The sequence below is a fragment of the Dendronephthya gigantea genome, unplaced genomic scaffold, assembly GCF_004324835.1.
Source record: "Dendronephthya gigantea isolate DGI-Jeju-01 unplaced genomic scaffold, DenGig_1.0 000034F, whole genome shotgun sequence".
NCBI classification, from domain to species: Eukaryota; Metazoa; Cnidaria; class Anthozoa; order Malacalcyonacea; family Nephtheidae; genus Dendronephthya; species Dendronephthya gigantea.
Genome location: NW_021163044.1, coordinates 1,117,437 through 1,142,945, shown reverse-complemented (window position 1 = coordinate 1,142,945; position 25,509 = coordinate 1,117,437). Strand labels below are relative to the sequence as shown.

General features: G+C 37.8%; 5 protein-coding genes and 1 long non-coding RNA gene across 7 annotated transcripts; 3 read left to right on the top strand and 3 right to left on the bottom strand.

The window, feature by feature from the left end:
- The first annotated feature begins 3 nt into the window (after window positions 1-3).
- Window positions 4-2,992, top strand: LOC114525497 (methionyl-tRNA formyltransferase, mitochondrial-like). Its single transcript, XM_028546870.1, has 12 exons — window positions 4-211; window positions 492-561; window positions 673-764; window positions 855-941; window positions 1,407-1,529; window positions 1,608-1,647; window positions 1,753-1,815; window positions 1,911-1,986; window positions 2,067-2,158; window positions 2,285-2,360; window positions 2,513-2,586; window positions 2,717-2,992. The coding sequence occupies exons 1-12, from the start codon at window positions 60-62 to the stop codon at window positions 2,849-2,851; spliced, it is 1,080 nt and encodes a 359-aa protein (XP_028402671.1). The 5' UTR covers window positions 4-59; the 3' UTR covers window positions 2,852-2,992.
- On the bottom strand, window positions 1,879-7,623 carry LOC114525498. Its single transcript, XR_003687202.1, has 7 exons — window positions 7,536-7,623; window positions 7,156-7,218; window positions 6,930-7,027; window positions 6,752-6,851; window positions 5,445-5,590; window positions 4,201-4,313; window positions 1,879-2,879 (listed from the first exon to the last, which is right to left on the bottom strand). It is a non-coding gene; the product is annotated as an uncharacterized LOC114525498 (long non-coding RNA).
- Window positions 3,550-9,084, top strand: LOC114525496 (sphingosine-1-phosphate lyase-like). 2 transcript variants are annotated; one of them, XM_028546868.1, is made up of 21 exons: window positions 3,550-3,706; window positions 4,229-4,303; window positions 5,326-5,419; window positions 5,494-5,561; window positions 5,674-5,757; window positions 5,865-5,888; window positions 5,973-6,012; window positions 6,152-6,225; window positions 6,456-6,510; window positions 6,615-6,688; window positions 6,767-6,858; window positions 6,947-6,983; window positions 7,182-7,289; window positions 7,362-7,424; window positions 7,562-7,641; window positions 7,730-7,796; window positions 7,895-8,078; window positions 8,161-8,215; window positions 8,302-8,448; window positions 8,625-8,745; window positions 8,847-9,084. In XM_028546868.1, exons 1-21 carry the CDS (start codon window positions 3,641-3,643, stop codon window positions 8,964-8,966), a joined length of 1,728 nt encoding a protein of 575 aa, XP_028402669.1. In that variant the 5' UTR covers window positions 3,550-3,640; the 3' UTR covers window positions 8,967-9,084. The 2 variants fall into 2 exon arrangements, with proteins under 2 accessions (XP_028402669.1, XP_028402670.1); XM_028546869.1 differs by lacking the exons at window positions 8,161-8,215; window positions 8,625-8,745; window positions 8,847-9,084 and having other exon boundaries at window positions 7,895-8,122; window positions 8,302-8,404.
- Window positions 9,085-9,145: 61 nt separating this feature from the next.
- Window positions 9,146-15,600, bottom strand: LOC114525495 (sodium/glucose cotransporter 5-like). The gene is made up of 15 exons (XM_028546867.1): window positions 15,316-15,600; window positions 13,574-13,673; window positions 13,321-13,503; window positions 12,709-12,768; window positions 12,528-12,632; window positions 12,314-12,419; window positions 12,136-12,216; window positions 11,752-11,987; window positions 11,456-11,673; window positions 11,211-11,358; window positions 11,013-11,100; window positions 10,811-10,936; window positions 10,483-10,605; window positions 10,225-10,368; window positions 9,146-10,014 (listed from the first exon to the last, which is right to left on the bottom strand). The coding sequence occupies exons 2-15, from the start codon at window positions 13,652-13,654 to the stop codon at window positions 9,764-9,766; spliced, it is 1,950 nt and encodes a 649-aa protein (XP_028402668.1). The 5' UTR covers window positions 13,655-13,673; window positions 15,316-15,600; the 3' UTR covers window positions 9,146-9,763.
- A 401-nt stretch (window positions 15,601-16,001) lies between these two features.
- LOC114525418 (transcription initiation factor IIA subunit 2-like) lies at window positions 16,002-17,038 on the top strand. Its single transcript, XM_028546750.1, has 4 exons — window positions 16,002-16,154; window positions 16,296-16,400; window positions 16,476-16,602; window positions 16,699-17,038. Exons 1-4 carry the CDS (start codon window positions 16,083-16,085, stop codon window positions 16,719-16,721), a joined length of 327 nt encoding a protein of 108 aa, XP_028402551.1. The 5' UTR covers window positions 16,002-16,082; the 3' UTR covers window positions 16,722-17,038.
- On the bottom strand, window positions 17,028-18,210 carry LOC114525417 (snRNA-activating protein complex subunit 5-like). Its single transcript, XM_028546749.1, has 4 exons — window positions 18,002-18,210; window positions 17,781-17,870; window positions 17,540-17,613; window positions 17,028-17,208 (listed from the first exon to the last, which is right to left on the bottom strand). The coding sequence occupies exons 1-4, from the start codon at window positions 18,101-18,103 to the stop codon at window positions 17,142-17,144; spliced, it is 333 nt and encodes a 110-aa protein (XP_028402550.1). The 5' UTR covers window positions 18,104-18,210; the 3' UTR covers window positions 17,028-17,141.
- Between the last annotated feature and the right edge of the window lie 7,299 nt (window positions 18,211-25,509).

The window sequence follows — 25,509 nt, the reverse complement described above, 5'->3', positions numbered from 1 at the left end:
GAATTTTTTTCTTGTAAAAGGCGAAGACATATAACCTTCTACATCGCCGGTGATATTTCATGTTGGCTTTTGCTGGAAAAAATACCTTTCCGGGAACGTTAAGATATTTTTCGATAGCTGTTTATAAGTCAAATTTTCACAAAGGCCCATGGAATATACTGTATTTTGGTACAGATCAATTTGCTGTTAGGCCACTGGATCGCCTTAACAGGTGTTTAAATGAGATATACATGTATTCAGGGTAGCAAACAGGTAGTTTGTTACATATAGCAACGGTCTTTGCTATATATAAAAATGTAGTGTACCCAACGATTTCAAGGCTTCTTGGGCCAGTCATGTATTGACTGCCTGCTATCTTGCCTTAATTACCAACCATAAATGATTGATTATTGCAAATTTATTATGCAAGTCTTTCATCAACCTGTGAACAGAGATTTTGCATTCCATAATGTGGTTATATTCACATTTAATTTTTCTGCTTTTATTTCTAGCCTTAGAGTAAACAGCAGTTTAATTGACAATATTGAAGTGGTCTGTCCTATTGAAAAGAGAAGAGAAAAGGTCAATATTCTCAAATTTCATTAAATTTGTGAAAGTTGCACTCCCCCCTCTTAATTTCATAATCTTCATTTTGACCAGTGATAATAGAGTCACTATGTATTGAAATTTCAGGACATTAAACAACAAAACCAAGCTTTAACTGTCCGACAGTTAGCCGAAGTAAATGGGTTAACAATTCACAACTGGCCATTGGATAGAAAGAAGTATTCATTCTAAATATTATAAGTAAATGTTACATCCGATGGATTTTCATATAAGTTGCTTATGCAGGCTAAACTTTTTCCAAACTTTAGTCTAGAATTTCTCTTGAGATTTCACCTGGGCATTGTTGTCTCCTTTGGTCATTTTTTACCATCTTGGATCATAAACAATTTACAATGGTAACCAGAAAACAATTTCTGTTTGAATTACCTACAGTTAATGGAATAGGCATCACCTTCAGTATTATGTGTCTTTGGTCTAAGCCAATCCACAGTATGCATTGCACAACCCAGTACGCATTGCTAATAACGTCAAAGTCAAATGCAGAAAGCCTGATGTTACAAAACGAAGTGTGACTGGTCACTGGTTTGTTAGTTCTGGGGAGTAATGTCAGGCTTTTGCGTTTGAAGTCATTATGAGACAGGTCCATTAAGGTCTGTTCACACGATCCAATTTTGTTGGATCCAATTCACTTCTGATGGATGTTTTATAGTCTGTTGTCTTGTAATGTATACGAGCAGCAAATCCACTGAAGCCAATGCACTACTGCTTTATCAATAACTGACTATATTTCATACGTCAGAAGTGAATTAGATCCAACAAAATTGGATCGTGTGAACAGACCTTGATATCCTTTTTTTAAGCGGAGCAATAAATATCCATCCTTCTCTCCTACCTAAATGGCGAGGTCCTTCACCAATTGTCCACACACTCCTTAACGGAGACACGGAAACTGGTGTGTCGATCATCGAAGTCTCTCCCAAAAAGTAGGACATTTTTCAATTTTCAAGCTAGAGCTTTTTTCTATGTGATAAACAACGCTAACAGAAAGCTTTCTCTTTGAGGTTCGACGCTGGAAAAATTTTATCGCAAAATAGACTTCAAGTATGCAGAAAATACAGTTCAGTTTGTCAGCGTTGCAAGTTGACGAGAGACATTTCATACTTTTCATCGTTGAAAAGATGTGTAATTTCGTTCAAATATTTATAGATTCCTCCAAATACTCCCTACGACGAATTGGCAGATAGTTTGTCAGCATTATCCTCAAAGATGGTATATGAGTACTTGACAGTCTAGACTCTCTATTTAGCAACGCATGTTTTCCTGACAAAATAGTCGTAAACGGAAATCTCATCTCCAAATTTTAGCTCGTTGATGTCCTGGCAAATTTCAACGAATTACGAACATCTGCCATCGCCCAGGATGAAAGAGAGGTTACAGAAGGTATGCTGCTACTAGATCCCTAAATTGATATTTTCAGCAAATTCCTTGCACACGTTGTTCAAACGTCTTTGGGTATTTAGCTCCTAAACTATTGAAAGAAACGAGCTACATCAAATGGGGCGAATTCACTTGTGGATATATTCAGCGATTGTCCTGTGCGACTCGACAGAGGGTTGGTATGAAACTTGTTTTGACAAAACAACCTTCAACCTGACAAAACGAGCTTCGAATATCAGACTTTGACGATAACATACAATTAATTTGTCTGATTCATACAAGTCTAATCCGCTTTCAATAGTTCGGTCTCAAATGTAAGTGGAACAATCAAATTGTCACATTGGGAAAACTTGATATATGTAGCACTTCACTACCAGGTGAGGTATCAAGAAAATTCAGATTTTGTATTTTGTTGACGTGTCCCAAGAAAGTTTTAAATATACTACCTGCTTCTTGTATTTTTCTTAAATATACATAGCATATGACTGCGGTCCCGAAAGGGGATATCCATCTCATTTTGCTCCTTTAGGTCCTCCAGAAGATGCAGTTGTTGGCCAACCGTATTACGACTGCGATGAAAATCTTCTTTTTATAAAGTGCAAGGTGTGAAAGCAGTAAATTCTCGCTCAGACAACTTGCAAAAGTCTGCATAAGGCTTGTTTTGTTACCAGCTGAACCCGTAAAAGACAAGAACACCTAGACACAAGCCATATCATTTGCTTTTTTCCTGCAGGATGGCTGGGTCGGCTGGAAATCGTTGAAAATGCAACACAGAAAGTCCATCACCGCCAGAGATTTCTACAACGGTTATCTCGTTGATAAAAACACAGAAAAAACGACGTCAACTCTTTTCCAAAATATGACTTGATAAATGGCAGCTAGAGCACCAAAATAGCCTGAAAATTATGACAGATCGATAACATAAGATTACCTAATTTTACCGGTGTCAAAAATGTTGTATTTTGGCATATGTTGTAAATTCTTGAGTATATAAATAAAAGCTGCTTTGCATTTGTTCTGATAAGTTTTTCTGTAATGTCGGTGATGAGTTTCATCTGCACTGGTATCGAAGCCGCAGCGAGAAAATGATTCTGACATATGGTAGTTTCAAATAAACCTGAGATCCATAGCTATCCAACAACCAGATTGGAGGGTCAAATATATTCTCACTGATGAAATATAGTCCCAACAACCGGAACGCCTAAAGTATGTAAAAAAAACTCCGTAACATGCTGGGTGTGACCATTTCAGAGACCTCGTCCACCGGGACTGACCTGTAAATCATCTTGTCTCTTTCTAGACTCTAGTTGACCAATACTCGTTGTTTAGAAGTATCACTGACTGATATGCATGAGTCCATAGATAGTTACGAGAATGCGGAAGAGTATTGCTAGCAACTGAATATTTTTCCTGGTACTTGGTAGTTGTCGCGTATACTGAACCTTCTCATCGATCAGTACGTTGGCCAAGGCAAGAGCTATCTTAATTTGGTATCACACACCGAAATATTTGCAGAGTGTCATGTTACACACATATCCATGTGTTTACAATGGTCTATGGTTCGCGTCTATACTCGGACTTCGAACAAGCAAATATTGCTTCATAATTTTCAGATATTTTGCATCACAATCAATAAAATAAAAATACCAGTTAAAAAATGGACGAGGCTCTTGACACTATATCTTTAATGATACCAAGACGTTTAAAATGGGAGGAATTCTATGTGAGTGTACATACGATAAGTTCTATATAATGCAGTTTAGAAATGTGTCCGTATTTATTTAGCTAGTTTGGTGTACTTTGTGTTTTCCTTACTTTCGGATAAAAATAACAGGTATGGTTTGTTGTTTCATCTTTTTTTTAAGGATCCAACTGATTTCAGAGTTTTTATTCGATTCGTTTTCTAATGTGAAATATTCAGCATTATAAACAAAACTGGCTTGACTTTATAGATCCCTGCGGCTTTGCTTGTGTGACTCTAATATTAAATCACAAAGTTCACTCCAGGGAGGCTTGATAATATGTATACCACTTGACATTACGCACTGCTTCGTATCACTAGATATATCATTACAGAATTTCCCGCACATCTTCACCCTCGTAAATACTATTCAATTACATATGGTGTTCAATTACACACACGGACTATAGGGCATACAAGGAACAACAAGCCGCCGAATAGCGCATAATATAGAAACACAATACCTTGAGAAATACCTTGGTAATAATGTATTCTTTCATCCAGCTCAGAGCGGTCTATTTGCAACTGTTATTGGAGAGGAAAGTGAGGCGAATGTGCAGAGGATTGGAGGCTTGGCAAGTAGGTTTTCCTACGAAGGATAATATTAAAATATTCTTCATACGATTTAGTGTGCATAAAGTGTGCATCTATTCTGATACGAAATTTCACATGATCGAGTTCGTATATAGGGGCCTACTGTTATTCTTTTACTGAGGCCAAGACAGAACTGTGTTCTATTCTGCAGGAATCGCTCTACTGTATGTAGCGTGTATGGACGTTATAAAGTTTCATGACAACTGTATATTTTGTTATTGGGCACCTTTACCTATCCCCATGCATGCAAGCCGGTTCTGTGGTTAAATTCAGTGACTGTATTTTTTTTACTTTCGCTCTACTGACGTGCTACCACGTTTATGCGATGTCGTAACTAGAATTTTGTCGAGCGGGAAACGAATTCTTTATATCCTAAACATGTGAACCCAATACGAATAAACGAGGTCATTATTAAAACGGCTTATAGTAAGCCTGAGATTTTTTTAACATTTTTGTCAAATTCTTAAAAAAATCCTGACTTTTTTAATGGCTTTGCTGAAAGTGATAAGTATTTGGCTCCATATTCATCAACGTTTATATATTGAACGAGGAAAATTGTGAGAATATTACAGCCAAAATGGCCTCTGTTTGCTCTCATTCAAGTCATATGATTTCACCAAAGCCAAAGGACAGGGTAATTGAAAGCGAAGTGCATGTACTGATCAAAGGTCAGCTTTTGAGTATTGCTTGAAATAACTGAAATATTTTCATCCTGTCGACATCAATAAATTATTTGATCTCGTGAGGTAGTACGAAAATACATCAGTGCCCATATATATTAATTTTTGCTACATATATAAGCTCGCCTTCCCGGGCATGATATGTATAATTTTCCTAAGCTGGTATTGTTAGTCACATACTGATACTATACTATACCGAAAGAGGATTACTCAGCAATAAGAACACTTCTGCAAATAAATAAAATTATTCACGGCGTGTGATACTCAAAGTCATGCTCTTATCAAATAAATACGGGGCCTTTTGAACCTTTGCTCTCTTGGTTTTAGATTGTAACAAATACGGCGCTCTGTATGTTTGTTCTTTGGCTGTGCGTTGAGGTTTTGAGATGGATAGTTTGGTGGTTATTTATGCAAGATGAAGGTGAAAAGGCGTTTCATTCACTCACCACTGTCTGAACACGTTGTTTTCAACTACCATATCACTGTACCATTTAGGCATCGTGTTTAGATCTAAAAAGACCTTCTTCAAGATTTTCCGAAAACTGCCATTTTTAGAGGAGAAGGTATGTTCACTCTACTGACTTCGTCCAATCTAAACAGAAAAAATACAATGTAAAACCACTCTACGACTGCTTGGCGATCATTTGCAAAAAAATTCATTAATGTTTACTATAGATAAAAACAGAACTAAATATCAAAAAAGCTGAACTTGAAAGAGAAGTGGGGAAGCAAAGAATGGGCGAAATTTATACCACAAAGGCAGGAAATTAAATAGCCGTTTGATGGTGTTTTTAAAACATTTTTTTGTGTTTTGAAGCTAAGAATTACATTAGTTTATATATCTTGTTTTGCCACTCTCTTTGTAGCTGCCAAAAACTGGATTACCTAAGGTAAGACAGAACAGAATTGTCGTACGGGAGAGTCAGAACTAGAAATCAATCCAACCGAATGCTTTCACTTCAATTATGTTTCAGGATCAGCTTCTTCAGCGCATTATCGAATATCAGCAATTAGGTAAATGCTATACGAATTCGTTTAAAAAGAGAGCATTCTCTATTCATCCTAATCCGCGCGTAATAAGCCTATTATGCAAAAGTAAAAAATTTTCAGGAATGCTGTATGTGTCTATGTGATTCTTTGTGGTTATTTCCAGGCAAGATATCCTGGGATATGGGTTCCGGTGTAGTATACCATGGCGGGAATGATCTGACCGAAATTCAGACGCAGGTTATTTATCGATCAGTTTTCGTTTATGTTAAAATTCTGATAAGGCATGCACCTTCGTCAATTGAGGCTAAAACTTAAAAGAAATTTTTATTGAGTATCAACTTTCGTTCATACAAAACCCGGTCTTGATGGTCAAAATAGTGTGCTACCAATGATGCATGTTTATCGATATACCTTGGGCTTTACGAGCCTCTTTTCAAGACCTTTATCCTGTATTTTCGTTCAATTAGGTGTTCAACAAATTTCTGTGGTCAAACCCCCTGCATCCGGACGTTTTCCCAGGAGGTGATATAAATGTTTATTTGTTTCGCTGAACTATTGTGATTTCTATACCGAAAATTTACCCGTATAAACTGGGTGAAGATGAACTTCCTGATCTTTGCTTTCAGTGCGCAAAATGGAAGCTGAAGTGGTTCAAATGTGTGTGAACTTATTCAATGGCGGAAGCGATGCTTGTGGAACGGTATATTTGCTTCAACTTCGACTCGCTATTGTCGTGTTAACAAATTTTTTTCAAATTGCTTACCTTCTTCCACTTTAGATGACTGCATCTGGCACGAATAGCATTCTTATGGCGTGTAAATCATATAGAGATTGGGGCAGAGACGTTAAAGGAATTACCAAACCTGAAATGTAAATATTTCGATGAAAATTTCTCCGCAATAACTTTGTCAATTTTTGACGTTGGTTTGTCTGATACTTACTTCACGGTTCTCTTTAGAGTTGTTTCCGAATCAGCTCATGCAGCTTTTGAGAAGGTTTGTGCAAATCATCAGTGCGTTAATACCCTTCATTGATATTTCTGTAAATAAAATAAATATCTGCAAATTATGAAAACGCTTGTCAACATTGAAAACTCCTCTCATGAAATAGCGAACGAACTCCGCGGTATATTTTATTGTCTCAACGATGGAAAATGCCATATCTTACTGTTCATGATGTTTTCTGTTTCTAAGGCTGCCGAGTACTTTCGGATGAAACTTATCAAAGTTCCTGTGAACCAAAAGAAAAGGAGTGTTAGCATAAAAGCAATGCGAAAAGCCATCACCAGGAACACTGTCTTGGTAATCCTAAAACAGATCAATAGGATAGTCGAATAAATTATTCCCTAATAGTTGATATATATATTTCTACAGCTTGTGGGTTCAGCACCGGAGTTTCCTTCAGGAATTATAGACAACATTGAAGAGATTGCGAAAGTGAGTTCTTCAAAGCGAGCATTTCGATACAGGGCCACCCCGAGCGATACTTTCTGATAAATATGTTGAACAATGGCAGATCAAGATTTCTAGGAATTAATGGACTCTTACCCTGACTGTTGTGACTTTCTTTGCAGCTTGGTAAAAGATACAACATCGGTGTCCACGTCGATGCGTGCCTCGGAGGATTCGTGTTGGGATTCATGAAATCTGCTGGGTTGGTTCATTTTTTCTTCTCTTGCAACTTATCATGTTTACGCTAGAAATGCCTGGTCTATATGTATTCTAGTTGCTTCTTCTTGCAGTTTCAAATTACCTCCCTATGATTTTTCTGTCGACGGAGTGACAAGCATATCAGCTGACGCTCACAAGGTACAATTAAATTAGATTAAACACATGATATTTTCCAGATGGTTCAGACACAATGCTCGTGTGTTGTTTACCTCCCTTCATCATTTCTTTTGATCTAGTACGGTTGTGCTCCGAAAGGATCCTCTGTCATCTTATATCATACGAAATCCTTAAGACACTACCAATATCACACCAGTACCGAATGGACAGGAGGTATTTACGCAACAGCAACAATGTCGGGCTCAAGACCCGGCGTGCTGGTTGCGCAATGCTGGACGACCATGATGCATCTTGGTAAATCAGGTGAGCTTCGACCACGGGCAACAACTGGCTATAATCGCTCCACAGTAAGTCAGTAACGATTATTCTTTGCCTTTTTTCAAAGGTTACGTTGATGCAACCAAGCGCATTGTTAAAACGACAAGAGCCATTAGAGATGGGTTCGTACTACTAGCAATGCTAAAGATAAGAATTTTGAGACTGTAAAAGCCTTCATGTGAAAATTGACTTCAAATATTTTTCGTAGTTTACGACAGACTAAGGGCGTATTTGTGTTTGGTGAGCCAGAAGTGTGTGTTGTTGCATTCGGATCAAACGACTTCGATATATTCGCGTTAGGAGATGAACTCTCCTCTCGAAAATGGAAACTGAATGCTTTGCAATTTCCATCCAGGTTTGTGGGTTTTAATTCAGAGATTACACTTGAGGTAATGCACGAGTACAGGAGGCGTCGGTGACTTGTGTTTGAACCTGAAACAAATATTCCCATCTGTCCGGCGATGGGTAGTGATCTGCCCATGAAATTCCATCTGTCAATTCTGCACAATGACCGGTGTTCATCTCTCGCAGCCTCCATATCTGCGTCACTCTACCAATGACGAAATCGGGAGTTGCTGAAAGGTTCCTCCGCGATGTCCGGGAATGTAGTAATAAAATTCTTAGAAATCCCGAATGGAAAACAACTGGTGCAGTACGTTTTAAATTCTATTTTTATATACCTGCATGCGTCGTCGTATTATAGCGTATTCTTGTGCAGTCGCAGGCATGTAGCTCAATAATTGTTCTATTTAGGGTGCAATTTACGGCATGGCGCAAAAGATACCTGACAGATCGATGGTTAAGGAGTTAGCTAGTCATTACTTGGACTGTCTTTACTCAACCAAATGCCAATCAGCTGAAAATGGCATCTGAATATAGAAGCAGTTAAATTTAGATTCGCCGCTGATTATGCGAAATATAGCAGCCTACAGTATATTCTCCAATCACGCTAATGCATCACAAAATTCCCAATGTAAATAATGAATGGTTATTTAATAAATAAATATTGTGGTATTCGGAAAAGGTATATTTTTGCAAATTAAATCAGGGTCAGAAGCCTCCTCCTCCAGAAATCATGAACTATCATCTTAACTCAAAATATTACTCCACAATAACTCAAACATACTCCGCTCTCATATCTCGTAAAGAGAACAGCTGGTTAGACCTATCAATCCCCTTCCCACTAACCCATTTCTATCTAATGGCGCGCGCAGTCCACAAAATGGTAGCGTATACTCTTTCTGATTCGGGGTGCCTTTATGTTTTTAAATCAGTTGACTCGATTACCGTTTATTGGCAAATCATTTTTTCACAAACAAGTACACAAGACACAACACAAAATTACCAAGCTGTTGGTTGGGCTACGCAATGCCTCAGGGAGTTATAGGATCAAACGATGCGATGTTTCGAGCAAAGACCCTTCCACTGGGACTGCTAAAGAGCACTATAAATCATTCGCCTATGATTATGTGATAGTTGGACATCAAACAAGCTGTACAAAACGTTATATTTCATATCATCCTATGTCTATATCTCTCTTTCTAAACAGAGCCCAATGGGGTGTAGCCACTTTTCAATCATCCCATATCTACTTTTGAGATAATGCGAGCGGCTGCCATGCAGCGTCCTTTATCGCTTGATGTATACCTATATATGTTACTTTTGTTTGACTATCTATAGTAGATCCAGACAACGAGCAGTGTGAACAAGAGGGCAGCGGTACCGCAGTTAAGAATTATCTTCTCCTTACGTGTCTGATGTAGTACGTCATCATCATCGTCCGTGCCATCGGTCAGCTGCCCTTTCTCCACCGTGGCGACATTTTCACCATCACCATGAGCAGTCACCCACAATACCTTGCTGCTTTTTTCCTTTGGCATCATACTATCTGTCTCCTCAACAGGCGATAATTCGTGTTCACCTGTGAGATATGAGAACAAGAAATGCAGTCTAATAAAAAGATGACATCCACACAGCGAGCGTGGTCTTGAGATATGAAATAGTGTGATGTGAATGAGATGTCATACAAAAGTAATTTGATTGAGTAAATGGGGAATGATGTAAAATTTCAAAGCTCTGTGGATGTAATGAAGGATACGGTCACTGATTGTGTACAATTTTCAATTCAAACCTTCGTGGTTAGGATCAGAGGAGGGCTTCTTCTTGTCATGGAGAGTTTTCCACGTCAAGCCAGGGAGATCTTCGAGAGGAATTGCTTCTCTCAGAAAACTCGCAGCGACAATCACCACCACAGTGACGCAGAATAGTATGATGCCTTGAAGAAAAAATATGTGGAGGTTCAATGAATGAAATGTGCCAAAAAATGAAATATACAAGAAATGAAATGCACAGTTTTTCTTGTCAACCGCCATTGTCTTTTTGTTCTTACCAAAGTACATGAAGTTCATGGAGGCAAAGAGTGGTCTGTCATCTTTCTCGTTGCACGCTGGAGTGGGATGCACGTATTCCGCGATGAATCTCGATAAGCCGAGGATCACGCCGATAATCAGACCTAAAACAGGGAAATTAAATTGTTGAAGATTTTGAGTTTGACTTCACACATGAAGGCAATGCTCCAGAATGAACTCTTGAAAACACTTCGATTCTTCAAGGAAAAATATCAACGCCTCGCGGTGAAAATACTTTTTTATATAATGCAGGCTTACTAGTCGTAGAACACAAGAGAGGAAAACTAAACTAAACCTCTTCGTACAGACCTGCAAGTCCGCCAGTTTCGTTTGCACGATGCCACAATATACCCACAGAAAACACAGCCATCACTGGGGCTCCCAGCAACATCTGAATGGTTTGAAGATACTTGAATAGGCGACCACCACCTCCCTCTGAAACGATATGGAAATGGATGGTGAATGTACATACGTGGAGGCACGTCAAAGATTCAATTTGTACTTCACTTACGGTCAATAAGGGGAAGCCATAACAAACCAAGAACTACCAAAACACAAACAACCATTCGACCGACAACGACTTTCTCCCGTTCACTTGCCTGAAAAACAATGGACAAAATATATCATATTATCATTAGGTTCATTTCACAGACTTCTGGCTCTATCACCATGATACCATCACTCACCACTATTGTGATCAGCCACCCACCTGCTTTCTAATGAACTTCTGCCAGATATCCATGGTGAAAATGGTACTTGAGCTATTATAGACGGACGAAAGGGATGACATCACAGCCGCGAGCATGACAGCCATCATCAGACCGACCATACCAGTTGGGAGAATATTCATAACCAACCTAACAAACAGATTTTTAACAGCATTTGAGTATCCAAAATTGATTCGTCGTTGAAATTTTGTGTGTTACTCTCAGTCGTCGTCACTTGTCGACTTACTTCGGATATGCTTCGTTGGTACATCCCAACTCATTACCACAAGCTTCTTTACATGTTTTGGGGTCGGTGCAGCCGACTGTGTCTGGAAACAGGACCCGACTAATCATACCAGGCATCACCATCAGCCACATTGGTAAGACTTTGAGGAAACCTGCAAAGATGGTACCACCCTTTGCGTGGACAATGTTCCTCGCTCCCAAAACACGTTGAACAATAACCTAGGTGAAAGATAAAATGGAAAGATTTCACCCTAAACCTCAACCATCATCCTACACCATCAACATTCAAACGCTTACCTGGTCAGTACACCAGTACCAGATACCAATGATAGGCAAAGCCACCCAAAGGCCAACCCAAGGGTATTCCGGATCGCTCGCAGGTCGAAACATGTTAGACCAATATGGAGTCATGCTATAACATCCTGAGGTTGTATTACTGCTCATAGTTGTACCGTTTGTCATATTACCCGCAGTCATGGCAACGACCCCAAATTTATCCCACAATGCTGCAGCTCCACCAACTTTATCAAATGCTAAACAAAAAGCATGTTGGTTCAATTACGAAATGTAAATGTTATTGTAACCAGCACTCGATGGGGGAAACATTCCATAAGTTAGATCTGCAGTCTTCCTTTCACATGGAGAAGTAGTCACGTTGACTGTATCGAAAGTTCTCTTTACCTAAACCAGATAAAACGATTCCGCCAAGCAACATGATCGTGCACTGTAAGACATCTGTGTAAGTGACAGCCTGAAGACCACCTGAGAAAAGCAGAAGAGTAGTATCCATGAGAGGTATGGGTACAAGCCAAGACGACCAACTGCAAAGCAGTGACCTCCAAGACATCAAGGAACTTACCCAAAACAACATAGACAGCCGTGATAGTAAGGACGAACACAGACGAGATATAAATGTTCATTCCAGTTGCCTCTTTGAAATAAAGACTTCCAGCATATATATCAACCTGGTTGGATATAGAATAGTCACTTTTCAACCGTGCTCCCTCGAGATACCATATATATTCTCTATGACATCAAAAACAGTGGAGAGGTTTCATTAAAGCTATACTCACAGAAATCTTGGTAAAAACATAGCTGACTAAGGCAATGAATGTCAGGATTCCTCGCATGACTGGACTTTTATATCGTTTCTCCAGGTACTCAGGCATCGTAAATATCTACATATTGAAACAAGAATGTCAAACCACACCATATTACTTCCTATGTGTTTGTGCAGAACGTAGATTATCTTACCCCTCCTTTTAGATAAACGGGAACAAAAAGATAACCAAGGAGAAGTAAAATCCACGAGGCCTAAGAATAGGATAGCATTATGAAAAAAACGCGTGATTTTCTTCATTACCATTTCTACATTACCATTTCTACATTGCAATACACTACCATCACCATACACTACCATCACCACACACTGCTATCACCACACACAACCATCCTTCGATTCATACACGACCATCACCATACACTACCATCACCATACACTACCATCACCATACACTACCATCACCATACACGACCATCACCATACACGATCACCACCATACACTACCATCACCATACACTACCATCACCATACATTGCTATCACCACACACTGCTATCACCACACACAACCATCCTTCGATTCATACACGACCATCACCATACACGATCACCACCATAAACTACCATCACCATACACTACCATCACCATACACTACCATCACCATACATTGCTATCACCACACACTGCTATCACCACACACAACCATCCTTCGATTCATACACGACCATCACCATACACGATCACCACCATAAACTACCATCACCATACACTACCACCACCATACAGTACCATCAGGCTACATACCTGCCATTCATACGAGACAACCGCGATACCAGTAGCTGCTGCGTCACCAGACACACCGATGAACTGTGTTCCACCAATATTACTGGCAAACAAGGAACCACCTACCATCCACCACATTAATGACCGCCCAGCTAAGAAGTAACTCTCAGCGGTCTCCTCTTTGCGACCCTTACGAAGTTTTGCCTAAAAACCAGTGAAATGTAAATTGATGTGGTAATGTAGCAATATTCAAGATCTGGAACACAATACTTACAAATAAACCAGCGCCAATTGTGAAGAGAAAATAGAAAGCAATAATGAACCAATCAGTCCAGTGAAGTCTGTTTTCCGCCATTTTGGTAACTTAATATTTTCTATATTGAATAAAGACACTTTTCATTCAATCTCACTGTAATCAGTCCTCCAATTTGTCCACGCGAATTACGCATGCGTATCAGTCATTAGTACAGCCTAATTTAGCGACATTGCTTTAATAGTTTTCAATCATCTTTACCAATCACCGTATAGTGATCATCACCGTATAGTGATCATCACCGTATAGTGATCATCAATTTATTGTATTGTATTGTATCTTAATCGTAGGAGGAACAGGCGGTGCTCATCCCCCATATCATATGGGTACGTTTCTACCCTTGATACCATGTCGTTACATTCAGAAAATGTTGAACTGCAAACTCAGCGGACTTCAGAGAAATCATGTCTGTGAAGAGCTAAAATTTGATGTCAACAATTTTCATCATGCAGAAAATATCAATATCATTAGAAAGAAGACTATCTGAGCTTCCGGACTTTAAACCATCACCATATCATGTCCTATCCATTATCACAGTCTATGTCAATACTCAATGGTTAGACAGGTCGGTTTCGTATTCACAGTAAACACAATTTTGCTATAAACACAAATCATTATTAGTTCTAAGATGCTCAAGTGTGATTGGTAATTTTCGATCATTATTTTAACAGCATTTGCAAACAAGTGGTTCCTGTCCCCTGACAGGGCGAATACTCACAGCGAAATTGTCTTGTGTAAATAGCGAGGAATTAGATATTTTAAAACAAACGCATGTTGACCTAGCAACGAGAATATTGTCTCTTCGGGCTGAAGTTACTAGCTTTTAATACAACATATCTTTAGGATATTGTTGTAACGAAAGATTCCGCAATAAAACATCGACTGGTCGAGATATCTGACCTCGTGTATCTGACTTAGCAGAGTCAGAGTAAGAGACATGTATATTACATATGCGTCGCGTGGTCTATTCTCTGTGGCTTGACCTGACCACGTCTACAATTTTAAAATCGAAAGTTCCGTGTAGTTAAAAAAGAACTGTAGTTATTTCCCTGTTTCTGCAAAATATCAGCAGGCGAGGATCGAAGCCAATATATGAAACAAGCATTGGTGTATTGTCGGAAGGAAATCAAATGTTTCTTTTCAAACTGCGGTCAAATAATGTAAACAAATCGCTTATTCGAGAATTATTCACATTTAAATGCAAAATATAGCAAAACAGTCTGAAACCGATACTACCGGGAATTTATCGGTAATCTGAGCCATATTCTCAGCAGTTATTAGGCGTGTTACAAGCGCTAGCGATTCGAAAGCCCAAAGAAAACCGTTATAATCGAGATACATACTTATAACTTTGTAACATAACACGTCTAAACTAAGAATGATCAACTTTGATCAAGATCAAACAATTTGCATAAAAACATCGACTCATGCAGTCAAAAACCTTGTATTTTCCATCAATTCCTCAACTCTTTTTATGCCCACGTGAGAGCACAAGTGGCAGAAGTGTAATCATCGTTAATTTCAGTACACGAGGTGTCGAATACGTAAACAAAAGTACGCCTCAATGACCATGAAATATGTCAAGAACTAAATTGAACGAATGTTATGTAGTTCACGCAGTTCTCTCCTGCGACTATTTCCAAAGTTATAAACTCATGAATAAAATTCAATTCATGAATAAAACAAAACAAAAAAAACCTTACCTTTCCAAAAAATACTCAAATTCAGCTGTCGTTTATCTCAACTCGAACATTAGATTTCCCAATGGTGGGAAGAAAGTGGGCGGTGTCGTCGACGTGTCACAAAATTAAAATATCGACAAACACATATGTGATATGCCCATTTTGTAGCGTCCTATATTCACTAAGGGCCAGAATTTCTCATCAAATGTAGTGTTACAATAGTCTAAAATAGACAAGACTGCGTATTAAGGTTTCAACCTGAGGGCTTTCATCAGAAGAGTTAGTATGGAGGGAAATATGACAAATATGCAAGAGCACATGTATCATATCAGAGCTATACACGTGATGACTATCTTTGAGAGCATAGTTTTACTTTTACCGACGAACACGTTTCACCGCATCTAGAGAAGGCCTTTCGGGGCCTACGCCCTTGGATAGAAACAGACCAAAAGGAAACAGGAAATACAAATTACACTTGGCATGAGGAACAGATGTTAAAAATATGGCTAGTTTTATGCCTAGATTATGCCTGGGTACGGTTTACGATCATTTCTTACGTTCCCGGACTTATACTTTGCCATCCATATATGTGGCATATACTATATCTGTGCTAACTGTGCATATATATACCAGTTACCACTGATATATACATACCAGTATATATACATAAATAATAGTCCCTTTTGCCATATATGGCAAATCCAAGATGGCGTCGCGAGGTGTTGACCAAATAAGGCAGTTAAAAATCAAAAGACTTCCTATATAAAGGACGTTCGAAGCAAGTAACAATGAGTTACCAGCTGTATCGAAATACAACGTTGGGAAATAGCTTACAAGAAAGCTTGGATGAACTAATTCAGGTTATACAAGTAATATTTACATTGTTATTCACAAAAAGTAAACTAAATTTCGTTCCTGAGACTTTATAGGAAGTTGAACACAAAAATGATGAAAATTATCCCAATAATCCCAACCATAAAATGGTCTTCTTCTTTAAATAGTCTCAACAAATTAGTCCTCAATTAGCCCTTCAAGTTTTACTGCAGTTTGACAAAGCAATTAATCATGCATTGGCCTCACAAGTTAAAACCAGGGCTAATTTCAAGGTATGTTTCCGTGAAGGTTTATCATGCCACTCATGTACCTCAGAGTTTAAAATATTTTGTGGTACTTTTCATTAGGGAAGTTTAAATGTCTACAGATTTTGTGATAATGTTTGGACATTTGTGCTGAACCATGTTGAATTCAAAGATCTGCCCGACACAGTAAATGTTGATAAAGTGAAAGTGGTTGCTTGTGATGGACGAGGTAGTATTTCTTCAGCAAACCATTTCAATTTTAACTCCTTTTATTTCTAATGCTTTACTAACCACATTTACAATTTTCTCATTTTTCACACTATAGGTTCAACAGATACACAGGTTTAACAGCAAATTACTGACAGAATGTGTAACATCTATAGGATAGATTTAGATGAGATGGATCATGGTAACTGCAGTGCAAATGCTTGCACTGAAAATATATGCATATATAAATGAGATGAGCAGTTCTACTACCAGAAAAGATCGTACTCTATAACTATAAGGCTGAGGGAAGGGGGGTAATTTCAATTAATATGTGAAACGTACTTGGATATTGTTTGGGTGATAATTGTGGAATAATGTGTAAACATTTTTACAACAGTATTAAAATGTAAAACTTTGTGGTCAAAATAAATTCATGTTCCCACTTTTTCTCCAGTTGACACCCATGAGGTAGTTAAAGTCCTTCCATTTCTTGTAATATAGGATCTGCTTATTTCTTATGGTATAATCTGACATACAATTTGTGACCATCATCACTAATTCCTATGTCTCATCTTCCTCCTCTTCCTCTTCATTCACTCCAGGTTGGCTACTTAAGATCAGTGTGTTGCTACAATAATTAGGAGTTGGTCTATGTCACTTTGCAACTTTCACATTTTATTCATTGATTTGAGGGGGGGGGGGATAGCAAGAACAATGAACCAATCAGGCACAAGAGTGGTTCAAAGATGTATTGTATAAAATGATTTTAGAACATAATAATATGCACTTTAAGATTGATGTTTGCATGGGACCCTAAATGGTAAACCAAAATTTGTAATGGCAATTAACATTTAGCCATCTCAATGTTGGCAAATCTTAACAATGAAAATTAGTGAAATTAATTGTGAACTACGTTGTTGAAAACTGACGGTCTCTAGATAACATCATGCACTACATACCTCGCTGAATCTGTCAAATCAATGAGAGGTAGACAATTTATTTCCTCATTCACTTCATATGCATTTGTGTCACCCTGTTAAGAAAAATAAACGCATCAAATTAAGTTAAGAAAAATAAACACACCAAATAAACACACCATTCCGCATAGCCTGTGCTATCCTTCCGGATCTGTTTACAAATATACTTCATGCTAAAATTCTACATATCTTCAGCATACAATTTATATAAAAACATATTTACCTCTATCGTTGTTTTACTGAAATATGACCCTGTTGAATTAGCTGTTTGAGACACGTTTGATGGATTGCTTAGCAAAGCAAGTTCTTCCACCTAATTTTGAAAAAAAATACTAAATTGTCAGGTATATAGGTGCCATATTTACTTTCATATATGGTCCTCAACAAACCATACATACAATACCAGAAACACAATGATTGACAGTATCACAAACAATACATCACCTTCAGTCTTTGAAGTTGATCTACAAGTCTATCTTTGATGCTTTTCAGCAAAACCTCTTCTTTTTCAAGTTCTTCTTTCGAAGTGTACTGATAGTCGGACATCTCCGGGACATAGACACACGTTTTTCAAAAAAGCATTTTTGCTGCACGAGAAAGTGCCCCTACACCCCAGGAGTGGCACTCCAATAAGTACCTCCAACCATCCAACTATTGGAATAGGGTTTAAAATGGTTACGATGTGATAAATATTGACATAGAGGAAATATTGATATTGATACGTTGGGACATTTGGGTGCATTCCGGGGCATTTCGGAATAACGGAAGTCGAAGCATAGGTCGCCCAATAGGTCATCATCGTCCAGGGTTGACGTCGCAATTAAATGTTCGAGAGATAACTATTTATATTTTGTTTGTGTTTGTACAATTTATTTGAAGTGTCGAATTTTATTATATTGCGTTCCTTCGTGAAGAATCAAGTCCCCTCTGTAAAGGTACCGTACTGATTTTGTCTAATTTACTGTGTAGACGGTGAGGTAAATTATTCTGCGTATGTTATGACTATAGGCAAAACAGGGGAAATTATAAGTTTGTGGAATGTGTGCTGTTAATTCACGCGTTATGAAGATTTAGATGTTTCTTTTATAAATACTACACTGATTATCTTCAAACATTGTTTATAGCAATCATGTCATACATATGATGTTCTGTTAATCACCATTTTTTGAAGGTATAAGATTGTATTACCAGTAGATAAACATGGTGTTCTTGTTTCACTTCTTCTAGGCTCTTCATTATGTGGCGATTTGACAAGCAATCATTTACCGGGCATCCAGAATTTTCAAACGACTGTTTGTCTGTGACGTCTAAAAGATTCGATGTTGAAAGTGTGGTTGGAACAGATGATTTTATTACAGGCAAGCATTCTTGGTGTTTGAAAATCAATAAGTTTGGAAGGGGGCTTGCAGTTGGTATATCTCAAAAGGGTGAACACTTGCACAGTCTTGGTTGGAAAACTGGTAACAAGTGGGTGTGGACATCTGGCGGCACCAAGTACAGTCCCCAGTCTCTTGTGAGCCAATCTCCCTTGGAATGGTGGGAAGAAGGCGATGTACTCAAGTGCACACTGGACTGTGATAAGCAGGAATTTGTGCTTGAAAATTTGCGTACAAATAGATCAGACAAATTTACAGGCTTCGAAGATCCTGTACAGCCATATTTTGACTTGTTTCTTGATGTGAGCATTGAATTAATTGAAATCGACGGAGTTGCTCCGAAATGAAGTGACAGAGTAAAATAAATTTGTTGAGTAAAGACATATAAATATCACTGTGGGATATGCACATCTATTTGTTATTCACAATTTGCTGGACTCATTCTGCCTGGAGTTATTTGTTCTGAGAATATATTTAAACTACACTTTGTACGTACAAGCAGATGCACAAAATTATATTGCAATGTTGTTGTGAATATATTAAGATAATGTGGAAAAGCTGAAAGAAACGTTATCTGGAGGGATTCACATTCATGCAGGCTCAACAAAGAGTCCTTTATCTGTAAGTTTGTATATATGTGTGGAATCCTAATAGATTGCCTTGAAAATTTCACTTTTCCATGGTAATGGCCTATTAAACCACATCTAGCTATTGATACTTAACCACCCCCTTATTAGCAGTACTTGACTTTCCATTAAGCTAACATTCTAGCTTTCTGTGACTTTAAATAAAAATAAAATGTTTTTCTCAAATTTGCTCTGTGATGCTGTTAATACTAGTGTCACTGTGTCAGACATCTGCCTCAGAATTACATTCAATTACGATTAAGATACGTCATCATCAGGCACTCTTTACTTCCTTATGGATTTCACCTCCTTTCTAAACTCTGTGGAATTATTACGCAAAGGCCAAAGCACCGTCTTATGTCAAATTTTCGTGTCCAGTATTGTTTTATAAGTCAATGAAAAATTAAAGTCGTATTTATATCAAAAATAAACAGCTAACAGGTATTGTAACGTACAAACTACGTTCAAACAGATTCGTTTATCTCTGCATCACGTTGAAAATGTAAGTTATCAGTTATGTAAAATTGTGAGCATGTGAATATGATACGGTTGTGAACACCCTATTATGTAACATCCTCAATTACTCAGTGGTGCATAAATATAATTTCAAATGCGAACGCAACTCGTGAAAGCACTGGCTTGTCAGTTGTCGCTCTTTAGCCCACATAACCTTTGACAGTCAACTTGCGACAAAATTTCCCCGGCAGAAGCCAGAACGGGCAGTGTTGTGTGTACGAAAGATTTCTTTTGCATTTTAGACATGATTTATTATCCGGCAAAAATATCTTAGACAGTTTCCTGCAAATACAGTTTTTATCATCTAGCATTGTCATTTCTGTCATGCAGAACTAAATAGCATCTGAATTTACGGAAAAAATGTTTCGCAGTCTTCTGGCTTTCACCGTTGAAAGTTCAGGTTTACCATAAAAGAGCCTTGGCTTGATAATGAATGACATAGAAATGGTCTTTATTGCTGGTTGGTATGTCTGAGGTTTCATGCGCCTATATAATCCCTCTTGTGTCAAGTAGCTACTGGGTCTCGGATGCGATTTTCGTGTATAAATATGCGAAATATTCTCATAATGAAGATTGAGATAATCTTTGGCTAGTTTAGAACCTCTGAAGCTTAACTTCGGCTCAAATCCAAGTTATCCAACCCTTGCCCTGGCCTTGGAATGTAAAAAACGCTACTGACTTACTTTGAATTGTAATCTGTTCTTTCTAGTAGCTGCTTTTGTAGTCGTTTAGGATCGTCGACTCTTATGCGGGCCAGACATTCACACCTACTGAAAAATCTAGCGTTTACATTGTTATATATCTACAACTAATTTGTCCAGGTGAAACTAACCGGACGTTCACTTGAGCAAAACACTTGAAAAAGTGTTCTTTTTGTGATGGAAATAATAAACGTGGACTATTTAACTGTCAACAGATAGTTCACCTGTTTTACCACATGATTTATATCGAAGAATAAAACAAATTCTGTGTGCATTTTGTGTGTTTTGGCATGATCAAGAGCTGATTATCCTCTTAGTTTTGTGTATACTGTGTTCTTATACTAGTCGGTGCCATCATTGCTTTTTCTCATTGGTCGATTTTTGTACGTCGGAAAGTAATGAATGCATGGACTGCCGATTTGGTGACCTGTGTGATCCAGGCTTAGGGTGTCAAGTTTTTTAATCCTTTATCTAAATCGAGTTTCCTGTTTTGCAAAAGATAAGTCAGTTATCTATCCATTTGCAAAACCCTGAAAATCACCTAGTTTAAGTGTTTGGATTGTCGTCGTAGGCGAGAACACAGTCTAGCGAGAGCATTGGTATCATAACAAAATAAATCTCATAATTTGTGCTTGACAGCGTCGATGCCATAAATCAGTTTTTGCATTCCGTCTCACAATACCTTATCTATATACTGTATCTATACCTTGCAAATAATCCATCATTTTTTTGTGTGTTTTTTTTAACATATTCGAAGAAAATTATTTATGGATTTCAGAGATGTGTAGCCATAGCATATATCAATTTTTCGTTCTATATCCGTCATAGAACGCTGTCGATATTCTCAAGTACTGTTTAAGAAAGCTAGTGGTCATTGTGAACAATTGTTTAGAGTAATTTCACGGAACGAATCCTCGTCAGCTCGTCTGTTTTTGCAGTTGTAATAAACCAATAAACACTCCAATGAAGGTTAGTGTCGAAACATGTTAGTGACCTGACCTTAGTACAAATTTGAGATTGTGAAACCGTATAGTTTTCAACTTTCGTGTTTATATATCTGTACCATCTAAGATCAGTGCAAACTTCCTATTTTTAGTGCTTTCTTCTTGAAAGGGATTGTCGAATTCTTTTTAACAGTAAAAATTCTAGGCATGAATAAAGATTTTGTAGCGATATAGTTTGATCTTCCGTATTCTCTGTGGCATTCTCATTTGGCCAATTTCAAGAGTACGACTCACTGTACGAGTACGTTACTCATAAGTTAATCTCTACATGACTACATGTTAGTATTTCTTTGCGACAAGCCAGACGCCGCAAGTGAGCTCTATATATAATTGTGGAGTAAGAACTGACTTCTAATGTTAGCCAATAAGAATATTTCAGTCTAAAGCCAAATATGGCTGCGTCCTAACTTTAGTTGGGGTCGTGAACTACTATTCTAGTCATTTCTAATTGATCTTATCACTACTGAGCATGCTTTCAGTTCACGAAACGATTCTATCGAATTATCACGTTTTTGGCGAAGCGCGAAGGCCTTCAAAGGGGACTGGAACTGATCTCTTTCGTTACGTGTTTTCAAAACACTCGGTTGTTATAGCTGTGTCTGGATGATAATGATATTTAGAAGGACTTAAAAGGTGTTCTTTTAGACTGATAAAAACTTCCTCAGTCTAGCAATACACTCCTGTGTGGTCAGCCTCATTAACCCTCTACGAAGATTAAACCTCTTACAAACCTAAGCTACACATGAGGGTATGTTACAACACGCAAGCTCCCAATATAGATTCACCAAATAGTCTTCGCTTTTTACAGTTTTATTCTTAATAAATGTATCGTATGGAACGTATCTAGTAAAAAAATTCGGACTGTAAACGACATGCGGTCCAATGTAACGTAATTAGCATATTCAGCGGGCATCTTCGGCGACATTCGTTTATAACTGAAGCATTAAAATACTACGATAGTAAATAGTGCATTGTTAAAAAACACGGCATATCACGTTTGTCAATTTTTCTAGCAGTTTTTGATCGTGTTTGTAATAATTATTAAGGTTTTCTCTTCATCAATGCCAACGTAAGAAGGAAACCAGCAAATCTTAAATCTTAATGCATCCTGAACCATTTTAGGCAATGATAGACATTTCCATGGTAAGACTACCTTTCGATTTTTCCCATCACAAATGACAAAGCAATGACAATCGGGGAGAAATACATATAACTGAGATTCCATAAATTTGGAGTTTGCAATTTCAAATATCAGATTTTAAATTTAGTTTTAACTTGCTCATAAATTACTGTGTCAACACATTTCGAGATGACAAATGTCTGCCATCTGTTTCCATCCGTAGTTTAGTATGCTCTAATTAAACTTCTATTATATCCGTGCTGTATTGATAAACTGACTGGATTGAGAAAGATCTGTGAACCAGGGAGTTCAATTTTAAGCTGGCAAACACACTGACATCTCGTGCGTCATGGAATAATACAACTAAGCTGTAAAAGGCGTTTGCATAAATAGATTTAGAGAAATTGGATGATAATTGTTGATAAAATTTTAGCAGTTGACGCCGCGATTAAGAGCATTAAAAATTTAGAGGATTTAACGAAGGTCACGTTTGGGGCATTGTAAGGGGGGGTGGGCTATATTGAAGGAGGGTAAATAATCCGAAATTGAAACCAGACCTGTTGGCAGTAGAATAAGGACAAGGATCACTTTGTTTAATGAGTCGATCGTTTAGTCCAAAGAAATGGCAGCGTGCTTGCCTGGTCTGTACTTTATATTAAAGTTTATACAGGCTGTAATAAGCACCATTTTTTCTCGGTAACTTTTATGTACAGACTGCAGTCTAATAAATAGTTAAAAGGGGTAACATATGTCCACTGAGTTTTTGAGTGACAAGTGACAGAACATCTTCAAAGTTGGTGAAACAACAATTTGAAATAGACATGCTCACAAGTGTCTTATTGACAGGCACTAGAGAATTTTAGCTGCGGGCAACGAAGCGAGCCGAAGCCTTTGATCAGTTGAGAGACCTTTTGTGAATGTTGCAAATAAAAAAAACGTTTGGCAAATATACAATGGCGTTCTTTTGGCCCTTCAAAACCCACATTAGTTGACAGAGATCAAAAACGCACGTCTTTGAACACTACGTCTGCAAATGCACACAGAGAACTAGGCATGCTGTCCATTATGTGTCCTAGCTAGAGCCTGTGGTTACAGACATATGCTCATATTGTCTAGCGGAGAGGCCTGTTGCATACCACTGTGAACACTGAAACGGCTGCGTATACCTGTTTTACTCCTTGTGAGGTAAATGAATTTTCATTTCAACTGCGACAGACGTAATTATAATGAGCAAAACTATGAATTCAAACTGTGATATTGTTGCCAATTTTAATTCTGTCTTACACAGCGCCAACATTTCGTTAATACACATGAAAACATAGTCGGTTTCTGAACACAACCAGCCTATGCATGACGAGCGTGTACCCTGTGTAACTTTGATGACTACCCTGGTTTATTTATATTATGCCTTAAAACAGAAACTCTTCGTCTGTTAAAACACCCAAACATTTAAACACAAAACATCCGTGTTATTTTGAGCAACCGTTGATATAACGACACTAATTAATACATGCGTTCATGGAAATACTGTAAATTGGATGTATGCATATTCATCACCCTGAGTTTTGCGGTATAAGTATAAAGGCATTACACTCGTGTCATGTGTTGTGAAGGTTCACGGAGGAATTGAAAATTGACATTATAACTATTAAGCTTTTTAACCCTGGTCAAAAGAAATTATCATTTCACCCCTGCATGAAAGTGCCTTTCAGTATAGTGTGATGTTCAGTTGGTATCAAAAAACCTTGAATATAGGATTAAAAAAATAAAGAACCAGTACTTAAAGATTCGCTTTTCACAATAGTTATACGGTGAACTTTTTATATACGATGATGACTTCCAAACAAACTACAATGACCTTGTAGGTCAAATACCCCACACAAAAAATGAGAGAAAACTTCTTGTCATCCAATGTTTCGCGTGAGAAAAGTTAATAACTCTTCATGTTCATACAATGCATATAAACTTTAAAAATTTGACTCGTAAACAAGCTGGATTAACTGTGACACTGTGCCGTATATCTTTGTCCAAAGCTTGTGGAAGCTTGTGCGGGCTTATATCTTGTAATAATGCATCATGTATACATGCACTTCCATGTAGCTATATAGTCATAGGATTTGATAGTTCAGTTACTACATAATGCAATTATATTGTGGTGTTATTCACTGATTACTATACTGTAGTGTTACCAGTATGAAAACTGCTACAATACTAGTTAATATTTATAATTACTAGTGTAGTATGGTAGAAAATTGCCACAATATATAGTGCTACAGTATTATTGCAATTACCAGAAAATATTCATGGTAATCACTCTTTGTAATAGTACATTATTATCGTATTTCGATGTGGTCATCGCGTTCAGTGTTGCCCGGTGTACCCTCTCCTCAGTCCTGTTACTAGACGGCAATGAAAGTGAGGCAGTAAACTAGTCATCCTGAAAAACGAGGCAGAAAAATCAAACACGGCTACAGTCTGAGATAATAGGCCGGGCTTTCTTCAAGTATGATCCTAGAAGAGTCAAGATTCGGTTGCCGTCTTCTTCTGCATCATGTAGTGAAATACTTGCATCAAGCATAACTCGAACTAAATATTTCTCTCGTGATCGT